Raw genomic sequence first — 10,766 nt, 5'->3', positions numbered from 1 at the left:
TTTCCGGGGGAAGTAAAATGTCACGACAGGTGAACTTCACAGTAAAAGCCCTGAGGTCAAAGCGTCATCTTACAACAATATTTAACACCCCCACTCGCTTTTAACTCATTATGTTCCATGTAGACATATCAAAAATAGATTTTCCTCTTGTACCTTAGGAATGTAAACAATAAACACAAAATTGTGCACTTTTATGTGCCAAACATATCCTGAGCAAACCTTTTTAGCTTCAGCTTAGTTGCTGGTTTTGTTTTGACAGGTGAGTTTCACAGTAAAAGCCCTGAGGTCAAAGCGTCATCTTACAACAATATTTAACATAAATGATAAAGAAACGTTAAAAACGAGGTTTGGAAAAAAACTTCTTTTCATTGACTGACCCGCCCCCCTCGCCTCGTGTTGCCATAGTAACGCGACAACAGAGACGGAGCAGCGGAGGAAAACCGGATCAGACCCGCAATGACAGCAATATTACTTTTATTCAAATATAAAGCATCAAAATAAGAAAAACAAAATAAAAAAAAGAAAAAGTAATCAACAAACTGAAGTAAATCTGCAGAACTGAGGTAATGTTTTATTTTATTCTTTTATTATTATTTACTGTCTGTACAGTCTGTTGTTGGACAATACATTTTTTGGATATTTGAGTGAAGAGGAAAAAATGTATTTTAACAAACAAAAGAGCAGAGAATTCACAGGTACAAATGTTCATTTAAATAAAAAAATAAAGTTTAACCCAAAAGAAACAACGAGTAATGGAGAAAAGAAATAAATCACAAGTTTAAAACAAGAGTTGGAAATTGTGACTCAGCATTACCAATTAAAAAGGTTGGAAATCGCTGACTCAGCATTCCAAACTACATCGTACAATAAAGAAATGTGTGCCAGTCGTGGCTACGGCCCTGATAAACAGTGTACAACAATCACACAACACTGACCTGTTGGTGGCGCTGTTTGACTGACACTAAGATAAAAGGCAAAAAAAGATAAAAGGTAAAAATACGTCATCACAGTTTTGGACGAGGGACTCGACCAATCGCAAGAACACAGTGGATAACTGAATCCAGAAGGAGGCAGTGATGCGACATTCAGGATGCAAACTGCTGTAAATCACCAAAGAAGAAGAAGAAGGCGAGTTCAGAACCAGAGCTTTGATTCTCCCGTTCACACACAGATCCGTGTTCAGTTAGTCGTTTGTGGCGACCGATGATGGATAGACCGCGGTACTTCACGCCCGCCGAGGTGGCGGCTCACAACACGGCCGACGACCTGTGGGTGTCGTTTCTGGGCAAAGTGTGCGACCTGACCCCGCTGATGACCCAGTTCAAAGGTGAGAGACATCGAGAAACAGTCGCAAACACACAGGAAATAACACACGTTTTCAGAATTCAGAATTTCCAGAGTCGTGGGACCTGATATTGCTGACACTTCCGGTGTAAATAAGAACATATACGTACCCATATTTACGTATTTCATACCTTTTGGCCCTCTTTTGGTGACGTCACTGCTTACAGCATTTTCCCAAATATTCCTGCCATTTTCCGCAGGTGATGTTCTGCTCTTACCCATCATGGAGTGTGCGGGGAAGGACATCAGCCACTGGTTCGACCCTAAAACCAAAGACGTGAGTGTTAAGAACAGTTATTGGTAAAGTACTCACTCTCCCACACCAAAGTCCATAGAGAAAATCAGCGATTTTAGCTCGTGGGGACACAGGAGCTGCTGGTCTACTGCTGCCTCGTGTGGTCACTTTGTGTCACTGATGTCAATCTGAAAATTCAATTTCAAATGCTGAATTGACAAAATAAGACATTTGAACTTGGTGATGGAGGCAGCAGTGGATCAACAACTCCTGTGTGCTGTGATGTTAAAATCACTGATTTTCTCTATGGACTTTGGTGTGGGAGAGTGAGTGGTTTACAAACTTCTCTTTCATGTTGGAAAAATGTGTCTAACAGTGAAATGAATAAAAAAGGCCTCTATCTACATGTTTCTATCCTCAGGTGCTCAAACACGTGGATCCACTCACTAACTGCGTGAGGTACTTCACCCCCAGGGGGCGCTTTTTGCACGTCCCACCCGCCGGCCCTCGCTCTGACTGGGCCAACAATATCGGTCAGCCCTGGTGGACGGACCGACAGTACGAGGTAGGACGTCTGACGGCCAAAGCCAGGTGGATACGAGTCGTCAACACACTGACGTCGCAGGAGCAGCGGCTGCAGGTGAGCTATATACACAAGGTGCACTCTGGGTAATGGAGTTTGTAAAATATGTCATGATGGGGTGTACGACCACAACTGAAAAACTTTCACAACCGTTTCCTTCAAATCCAGCGGAGTCTATCGTTGGTAAAAGTGTCTATGCTAATAATCCATCGTAGATGCTAACCAATTAACCACATAATGCTAAAATTTCAACACAAATGCTAGCCAATTAAATAATGTTATGCTAGTATTCCATCACAGGCACTAGCCAATTAAATCACATTATGCTAATATTCAACACAAACGTTAGCCAATGAAATCACATAATGCTAGTATTCTCATCGCAGGTGCTAGCCAGTCAAACCACATTTATGCATTTAGCTTAGCAAACACTTCACGGCTCAAACGGAGCTAATCGATAAAGGTCGTCCTCCCGATGTTGCCAATGTTTTTTGTCGGACAAAGTTCACCCAAAAACATGTCTGTTTTGTCCGCTAGCCGTGACAGACACTACCCTGCTAACCTCCGATAGCTACCTCCAGCACCAAACGTCAGACGTGGCTGAGTGTTAAAGCGACACATGTCTGAGTTGGCTATGTCCGTTTCCAAACAGTCTTTTGTGTCTTCCTGACGTACCTCAGGTGTGTTCGGAGGAGACGTTGGCTGAAATCCTCCAGCGCTACCTACGCTACAACTCCCACGCCCGGAGTTACACCTGGAAGTACAACGGGTCGAGTTTGTCCATGAGCAGGACGCTGGACGAGAACGACGTCCCCGACGACGACCAGAGGCTGGAGCAGCTGCGGCTGGACCGCGACCTCTTCATCCCCGCCCTCCTCCTCCACTTCAACGACGACCTCACAGAGGAATGACCTTCGATGTGGGGTCACGAGGTCACACCTAAAACTTGACACTGAACTCATGTGCAGCGGTGACGGGATTTAAGCGGCGATTGACTACCTGACAATGAGTTTGTGCTTGATCAGTCGTGAGTCCGACATCTCAGAGATCTCCTCTGGGCAGCTCCATTCATTTTCAATGGGAGAACAATTCATACCCGAATGATCGTAATTAACCGGAAAATACGGGGGTTGAAATGGACAACAACGACTCAGCATTCACTCTCAAAAATAATGTCAACACATTATTTCACTGATCCATACATACATCTGTAATGTTATCATCAATTAATGTGAAAATATATGACTTGATATGCAAACACGGAATAATCTGTGACATTTTCTTTGTAAAAGAAAAATAAATAAATAATTTAAAACTTAGGATACGATACGATAACTAACAAAGCATCAACAATGTCCATTTCAAAAACTTCTAAAAATTATTTTAATTAGATTAATTAGAACCTAAAAGAACGAAAGAAAATGTGTTAAATGACAGGAGAATAAACTTTTTAATAAGTTAAATAAGTCAAAAATCAGACAGATGAGGATTCATGCTGCTCTCTGGTCAAACACGATTTCTGTTCATTCTCAGTGGGAAAAGCCAAACATCTAGTAATTTCAAAAAGCCATATACAAGTTTACACGCGTCCTCTACAAGTCTTACAGAATAAAGAATAAGTCGTAGCACACATGTTTGTAAACTACAAAGACAAATCTAACCCAAATAACCCTCAGAGGGTTCAGTTAGAGGAAGCATGGACGATTGAATCAGTTCCTCCACTAACACTTTCTTCAGAGTAAAGGGGAAGTTCTGCGGAACCTCCCAGAATGTTACTGAGAAAATAGGAAAAATGTCATAAGATGGTGAAACGATGCACATTTGACCTGATGAGTGGACATTTTCATGGAAGGCGGAGCGGAGGACCTGCAGAAAAGTTAGTTGACTCTTGACTTCAGCGATTCTTCTCCTCTGCTCGTTGACTAAGGAGGAGTTGGACTTGCATCATTGAGTCTGATTCCTGTTTGTCCTCAACAGACGTGTCCCTGATGCCAGAAAATCTCTACATGAACGAGCCAGACAAAGACTTCCTCTGGATCAAAGGTAATGGATATGTGATAAGTCAATGCCGTTCATTTTACGATAAAATAGAAAACATTAACCTAATAAAAATCTGTATATTGTCATATTAACATGCTGCAACAGTTTGAATGATGAAGGTAAGGTCCACGTGAGTTCCATTTCTATCGGTAGTTGGAGTCACCCTTGACCGCGTTCCAGGGGAGAAGTTAGGATATCCAGGATAGGGAACTCTACGTGCCACGAAAAGAAACCAACATGATTCTGAACTAGCCCTGCTCCTGGAGGGCGCGGTCATACGTTCCACGTGTTGCGGCAAAGCTCACATTCCATTCCAGTAGTGGCAATTTCTCAGAAGGTCGCGTTGACTTGGTCATGCGTTGGTACCAGCAGACCCCCTTGCATAACCTCAAGGACGTCTCCATGGTTACTTGTCTTCTTCGTGGTCCATTTTGACCAAACTAAGAGCTCGTCACAAATGGTCTGGAAGGTGTTGCGGTGCACTCGGCATTTGTGGTCCATGTGAAATCAAACTGAAGGTGTGTGCAGATTCGTCTGTGGGCGGAAGACGAGATTTAGGTGATAGCAAATGCTAGCATACACAGGTGTACACAGAAAGTACGACCCAGAGCAGAACGACTCGATGCATACGTCAAAGATCGCTTATTAGCATTAGCCAGACATCATGCTAGTTAACTGCAATGACTAGTGGCGCTAAAGTCATGTCATGTTCTTTCTGAATGTATCTTTGTACCCGTCAGAGACTCCTCCTGCAGTCTCTCACACAGATGTCTCCAGGTCCAGACGATGGTTGTGGCCGGTTCTGACAGCTGCTGTCGTCCTGGTTCTGATCATAGTGCTGGGAGTGTGCTGTGAGTGTTAACAGTTTTATTTTTCCCTTTGGGGAGTGACAATTATACTTAATTTATTTAGATTTAAGTCATAAGGTAAATGCTGTACTATAACTTACTGTGTGTGTGAGATCAGACACTAAGACATCACGTCGTCTGTGGACAGCGGAGCAACACGTTACCAACCTGAGTGTTGTCATCCAATCACTGAACGCCTCGCTGCAACATGCTCAAGGTAACACAGACACACACATGCACATCCTTGTCTCATTAAAATGTCCACAACTTTTGAGGATGAGACAAAATGTCCCTACAGCGACGATTTGTTAGGCGCTGTAACTATGGCAACATGCTAACACACTCTCCGTTCCAGATATCGCTAAAGAAGTTCATCGACTGCAGTTCACTGTGGACAACCACAAGGACCAGCTCACCTCAGGTCTGTGTCAGCGCCAAACAGTGTCAGTAGAGGGCAGAAGATATCACAAAAGAGGAAGTGTATGGATCTGTGCTACTGATTTGTTGGCTAGCTAGCCAAGGTTGCTAGAAGGTCCTTCTGGGAGTTCATTTGATGATGAAAACCCTCAACAAAAAGTTTGGGTAAATCCTCGTTGGGATGCACCACATTCTGCCCCCTATAGGTCCTTTGAGTTTCTTTCCATTGTCCTGAAATTTTGTGACACTCGATTCCTACCGACATTAAATGGGAACATACTCAGGTGATCACCTACCCACTGCAAAAAAATAAATAATCTGACTGATCCATCAAAAACTGTGGACAGGAAGATGCTAGAAGGAGGACAGACTTTCAGATTAATCATCACAAAATCTTAGTATAAATGTGTTATATATATGTGAACGTGCGTATATTTCTTCATACAGTGTCGGAGGCTCTGAAGCAGCTGTCGGGGGTGGAGTCACTCAGCAAGAGCGTCGCCTTGCTCAGATGTTACCTTGAACAAGTCATCAACAACAGTAGGACCACGGCTGTCCAGTCATGTCGCTGAAGTGTTGACAGAGAGACAGATGGTCTCACCTGTGTCTGTCTCTGTCTCTGTCTCAGGATCAGCTGCGGACGGCTGTTGTCCTCAGGGCTGGAAACAGTTCGACAACAGCTGTTACTTCTTCAGCAGTTTGTTTCTGCCATGGAACGACTCGAGAGTGTGGTGCGAGAGACATGACGCTCACCTAGTCATACTCAACACGGACAAGGAGTGGGTAAGACATCTTGTCTCATTGTCCACCTGTCTGTACTGTTGCTGCAAAAGCAACCTGTGACCTGGAGAAGAACAGTGGCTCACAGTAAAGACTGCGTCTGGACCCACAGATCGCAGATTATTATTGGGTGCCCCAAAACGTTTGCAGAATTTTCCAACTCTTTTAGTTGAGATTCATGTTCTAAGTAGCATGAATAAAATGAATGAATTCACAAATCTCTTGTTAATGAATTGGTAGAATTAGAAGAATTAGAACTTGTGATATTTGCACATACTACAATCAGAGACATTGAATCTGATCTTTGTATTTAACCCATCCTTATTACAAACCAGTGGGGGATGGGATGCCTTGCTCAGGGGCACCCCAGCCCTTCAGCTCTTCTGGTTACAATCCTTTCCCCCCTTATTTATAAAAAGTGTCCCCAGACAGGAAGTTTGGGAAACACTGACATAGAATATGTTGTCATCTGCATAAAAACTGACTTTATATTGAGGAATGTGTAGAAGTAATTGTTTGTTTGTCGACCCAGGACTTTGTGACCAGCGAAGCGGTTCACAAAGACTTCTGGGTCGGCCTTAGCGACTGGAGAACAGGAGCGTGGGAGTGGGTGAACCAGACTCCGTACATCATGGAACACAGGTACACCTTCTGTTCATGTTTCGCTAACATCCAATAATTGAGTTTTCTTAATGACATGTAAACATCTTAGTCAGACTAATATATCTGGATAATGCGATTCATAGTCCTGCGTGTTTACACTTAAGGCCTGTTTATACTCCGCAAGAACAGAGAAACTTGTTCTCTCTCTCCAGACAGCGAGAAAAGAATGACGTCATTATTTTCTTGCTGCTTGTTCTTGACACATCATCTAGAGTAGTCTGACTATGGCCTTAGCTTGATTAAACTGTGAATGTATGATTTCTCCTTGGTTGACAATGTGTGGAATATTTAGTTTTTTAAACCGTGGTGAGACATGAATGCATCACGGGTGTGTGTCGTGTGTTTGTGTGTTGTGTGTCCGTGTGTCGTCCAGGCGCTGGGTCCCCGGGCAGCCCGACGCCTGGACTGATCACGGCCTCGGCCACGGAGACGAGGACTGCGCTCACCTGCGCTGGAGCGGACGCCTCAACGACCTGCACTGCTCCACTCAGATGCGCTTCATCTGCCAGAAGCGTGGCATCAGGACACCAAGCGGGACTGCCTCCTGACTCCGCCCACATGTGTTGAACTCCCAGTTTCAGATGAAACGTTGCAGATGAGCTTGTGTCGCAAAGTCTGAAGACAAAAATAAACCATAAGAAAAATAAGGGCAGACTGATTATTGACTTTGAAATGAAAGGGTGAAATTTTATTGAAACACACAACATTCATCCTTTCATCCTTACGCAAAGGAAGGTCTTGCTATTAAATACGCTTATGTAACTATAAATATTAACTTCACTGACAAAAAAAAAAAACATCTGTTAACAAGAAGTTAAAGAATTTTTAGCTTGTCTCATCACAAATTTTATCATAAATACTGTAATTACTGCGTCTTTCAATCTGGACATTCATTCATATTGTGATTGCAATATATTTGTGATTAATTGTGCAGCTCTGAGGCAGATCACATGACACCTTTGGGTAAAAAATAAAAAGAAGGTATTTATTTTTAAATATTTAGGTCAAATTAATATATATATAAAAAAAATATTCATATAAAATACAAAAGAATTTAATACATTTTAAAAAAGGTCTTTATTTTTAAATATCTATGTAAAATACAAAAAACTATTCAATATATATATTTAAAAAATGTTAAACTATTTATTTAAAATAAAAACATTACAAAAGTGGAATACGCCAATAATGTGGAGTAGTAATGTCTTATTGAGGAATTATTAATAATAATAATCCAGAGTTCCAGTTGAACATTTAGGAAAAACATTGGGACACAAACGTGTCCTGGGCTAGCCTTTTTTTTTGATATTCTTAGCAATGCCAGTCTAGAACAATGCATGACACGACGTTTGTTTTGCGATATGTCGACGAATAAAACGAGCCCTGTTTTTATGGTAACGTTTTCAGAAATTCCGAATTCCACCTACAGTGAAACGCAACATCAGGTTCTACTTCTAATAATAATAATTCTTTCTACAACACTGCCCTCTACAGTGTACAACAGCTTAAATTTCTTCATCTCTTCAAAGGGTTTCTTTTCGTTTCTTTCATTTCTCTTTTTTTTGACATTTATTTTCTGTGACATCTCACACACACACACACACACACACACTGTTTTCCACCGTTCAAAGTACACTGTGAGGCCATTGACCCTCGGCTGGTGTTTGGGGACAGTCAGACTGTTTTGTCAGACTTCATTGCTAAAGAAAGACGAAAAATAGCAAAAAAGACACACCAGGTGAAGGACTATCACCATGACGACTGAATACCACGACAACGCTGAAGAGGACAGCAGCACGTTCTGGAACAGTGGTACCTGATCTGAACCGCAATTTACCAAGGAAACTGTGTGTACGTTTACTGACTTGTGTCCATCTGTCTGTCTGTCCCTCTCTCTATATAAATATATATCTGTATTCCTGTCCCTCTACCTGTGTGTCCGTCTGTCAGAGCCTCGAACTGTCTCCTTTTCAGGTGTCTCCAGGTTCAGACGCTGGTTGTATCCGACTCTGGTGGCTACAGTCATCCTGGTTCTGATTATAGCACTGGGAGCTAGCAGTGAGTTCACACACACACACACACACACACACAGTCTAGCTAGCATAAAGGCAACAATCCTTAACTTTATTCTTGTGTTTATTTACAGTCATAAATTGTCGGCATATAGTTATTGTCTTTCTATATATAATCATTGATCATCTACATATACAGTTATCGTCGTTATATATAGTCATTACTTTAATTATCTACAAATCTGTTGAAAGTGTCAAATATCAAGTATCACGTTACGTGAAGACGTTTTAAAACAATTATAAAATTTTTTTTTTTTTTTTTTTAAATGAAATCACGTCCACATGTCCTCTCGTGTGTCTTCAGACTCCAGGACGTCAAATCGACTGTGGTCTTTAGAGAAAAGTGTCTCTAACCTGACGGGGTCTCTGAACAACGCGGAGCAGCTCAGTCAAGGTAAGCGTGTCCGTCCCCGTCCTCAGTGGACGTGATGACATTGTTGACTCTCTGTTTCTCTCATCGTTGTCCTGACCTCCTTTTTTGTCCCAGACGCGACAAAAGACGTCAACCGGCTGAGGTTTGCCGTGGAGAACAACAAAGACGAGCTGAGCTCAGGTACCGCACACTGATCAACGATCGTGCCTATCTCACAGAGACGCGGTTTGACATGTCCCGTCTTGTCTTTGTCCAGTATCAGAAGCGCTGAGACAGCTCTCGACTCTGGACATGCTCAGTAAGACGGTGGAGAAGCTCAAATGTAGCTTTGAACGCTTCATGAAAAATAGTACGTTAAAACTCTAAAACAGCAAAACTGTCCTCGCGACATCTGAGAGTAAACGTGTCTCCAACTGTCTCTCAGGTTCGAATGTGGATGGCTGTTGTCCTCTGGAGTGGGACACCTTTGAGGACACTTGTTACCTGTTCAGTAAGACATCTTTGAACTGGCACGCTGCCCGAGACTGGTGCAACGCCAAGGAAGCTCACCTGGTCATTCTGACCACGGACAAGGAGTGGGTGAGACTGACCGTCCGTCCGTCCTTCTGTCTGTCCCTCTATCGTATAACTGTCCAACGTGGCAGGTGACTTTGACATAGTTTATAGAAAAGTGAGGTTTAAATGTGACAGGTATACAACTAAACGAGCCGCTTCCGCTGACGAGAGTATTGCACTATTGGTCGTAACTACTCACAATTACCTGAATTATCCCTTTAAAGTGGCATTCCAGTGTCCCTCTGTTTGTGTCCCTCTGGTCCAGGACTTTGTGACCACTCGTAGTACGGGGACTTTCTTTTGGGTGGGTCTGAATGACGAGAAGGGGGAGTGGGAATGGGTCAACCAGACGCCGTACATCATGAATCGCAGGTGAGTTATTATTATATAGTATTAGAATTGCATTCTGAAACAGTATAAACAAATAAAAAAATATGTCGTGATAAATACAAATATTATATAAAGCAGATATATTGATAGTGTATCTAATATTATGTATATATATATATATAAATCTACTGTAAAGTAGGACAAACCCCACACAGAAATATAAAAAGTAAGATTATAAATCTCCTGCCTTAAACGCTGTGATCTGCAGGCGGTGGAGACCCGGTCAGCCCGACAGCTGGATCCACCACGGCCTCGGACCTGAAGACGAGGACTGTGCTCACCTTCACTCGGACGGACGACTCAACGACCTCCACTGCACCACCAGGTTACGCTTCATCTGTCAGATGCACAGCAAACGCAGCTAAAGCAGCGCCGCTGCCGCCGTCCAGGCTCCGCCCACTCACATCCACTGTTGACCGTCATGTAGCTGCCATTAAAGATGTTGACCCCAACAAATCAGAGCCAT

General features: G+C 42.7%; 3 protein-coding genes across 3 annotated transcripts; all 3 read left to right on the top strand.

The window, feature by feature from the left end:
- Positions 1–246: 246 nt before the first annotated feature.
- Positions 247–3,580, top strand: LOC122765815 (cytochrome b5 domain-containing protein 1). The gene is made up of 5 exons (XM_044020249.1): positions 247–563; positions 1,172–1,327; positions 1,545–1,621; positions 2,001–2,219; positions 2,843–3,580. Exons 2-5 carry the CDS (start codon positions 1,204–1,206, stop codon positions 3,071–3,073), a joined length of 651 nt encoding a protein of 216 aa, XP_043876184.1. The 5' UTR covers positions 247–563; positions 1,172–1,203; the 3' UTR covers positions 3,074–3,580.
- Positions 3,581–3,932: 352 nt separating this feature from the next.
- On the top strand, positions 3,933–7,557 carry LOC122765812 (asialoglycoprotein receptor 1-like). Its single transcript, XM_044020247.1, has 9 exons — positions 3,933–4,038; positions 4,140–4,205; positions 4,943–5,053; positions 5,169–5,267; positions 5,406–5,471; positions 5,915–6,007; positions 6,096–6,250; positions 6,780–6,889; positions 7,284–7,557. Exons 1-9 carry the CDS (start codon positions 4,008–4,010, stop codon positions 7,456–7,458), a joined length of 906 nt encoding a protein of 301 aa, XP_043876182.1. The 5' UTR covers positions 3,933–4,007; the 3' UTR covers positions 7,459–7,557.
- A 1,004-nt stretch (positions 7,558–8,561) lies between these two features.
- Positions 8,562–10,747, top strand: LOC122765814 (C-type lectin domain family 10 member A-like). The gene is made up of 8 exons (XM_044020248.1): positions 8,562–8,722; positions 8,861–8,968; positions 9,287–9,376; positions 9,470–9,535; positions 9,612–9,704; positions 9,780–9,934; positions 10,176–10,282; positions 10,509–10,747. The coding sequence occupies exons 1-8, from the start codon at positions 8,665–8,667 to the stop codon at positions 10,663–10,665; spliced, it is 834 nt and encodes a 277-aa protein (XP_043876183.1). The 5' UTR covers positions 8,562–8,664; the 3' UTR covers positions 10,666–10,747.
- The last annotated feature ends 19 nt before the right edge of the window (positions 10,748–10,766 follow it).

Source organism: Solea senegalensis, linkage group LG3, assembly GCF_019176455.1.
Source record: "Solea senegalensis isolate Sse05_10M linkage group LG3, IFAPA_SoseM_1, whole genome shotgun sequence".
NCBI lineage: Eukaryota > Metazoa > Chordata > Actinopteri > Pleuronectiformes > Soleidae > Solea > Solea senegalensis.
This window is presented reverse-complemented; position numbering and strand designations above follow the sequence as displayed.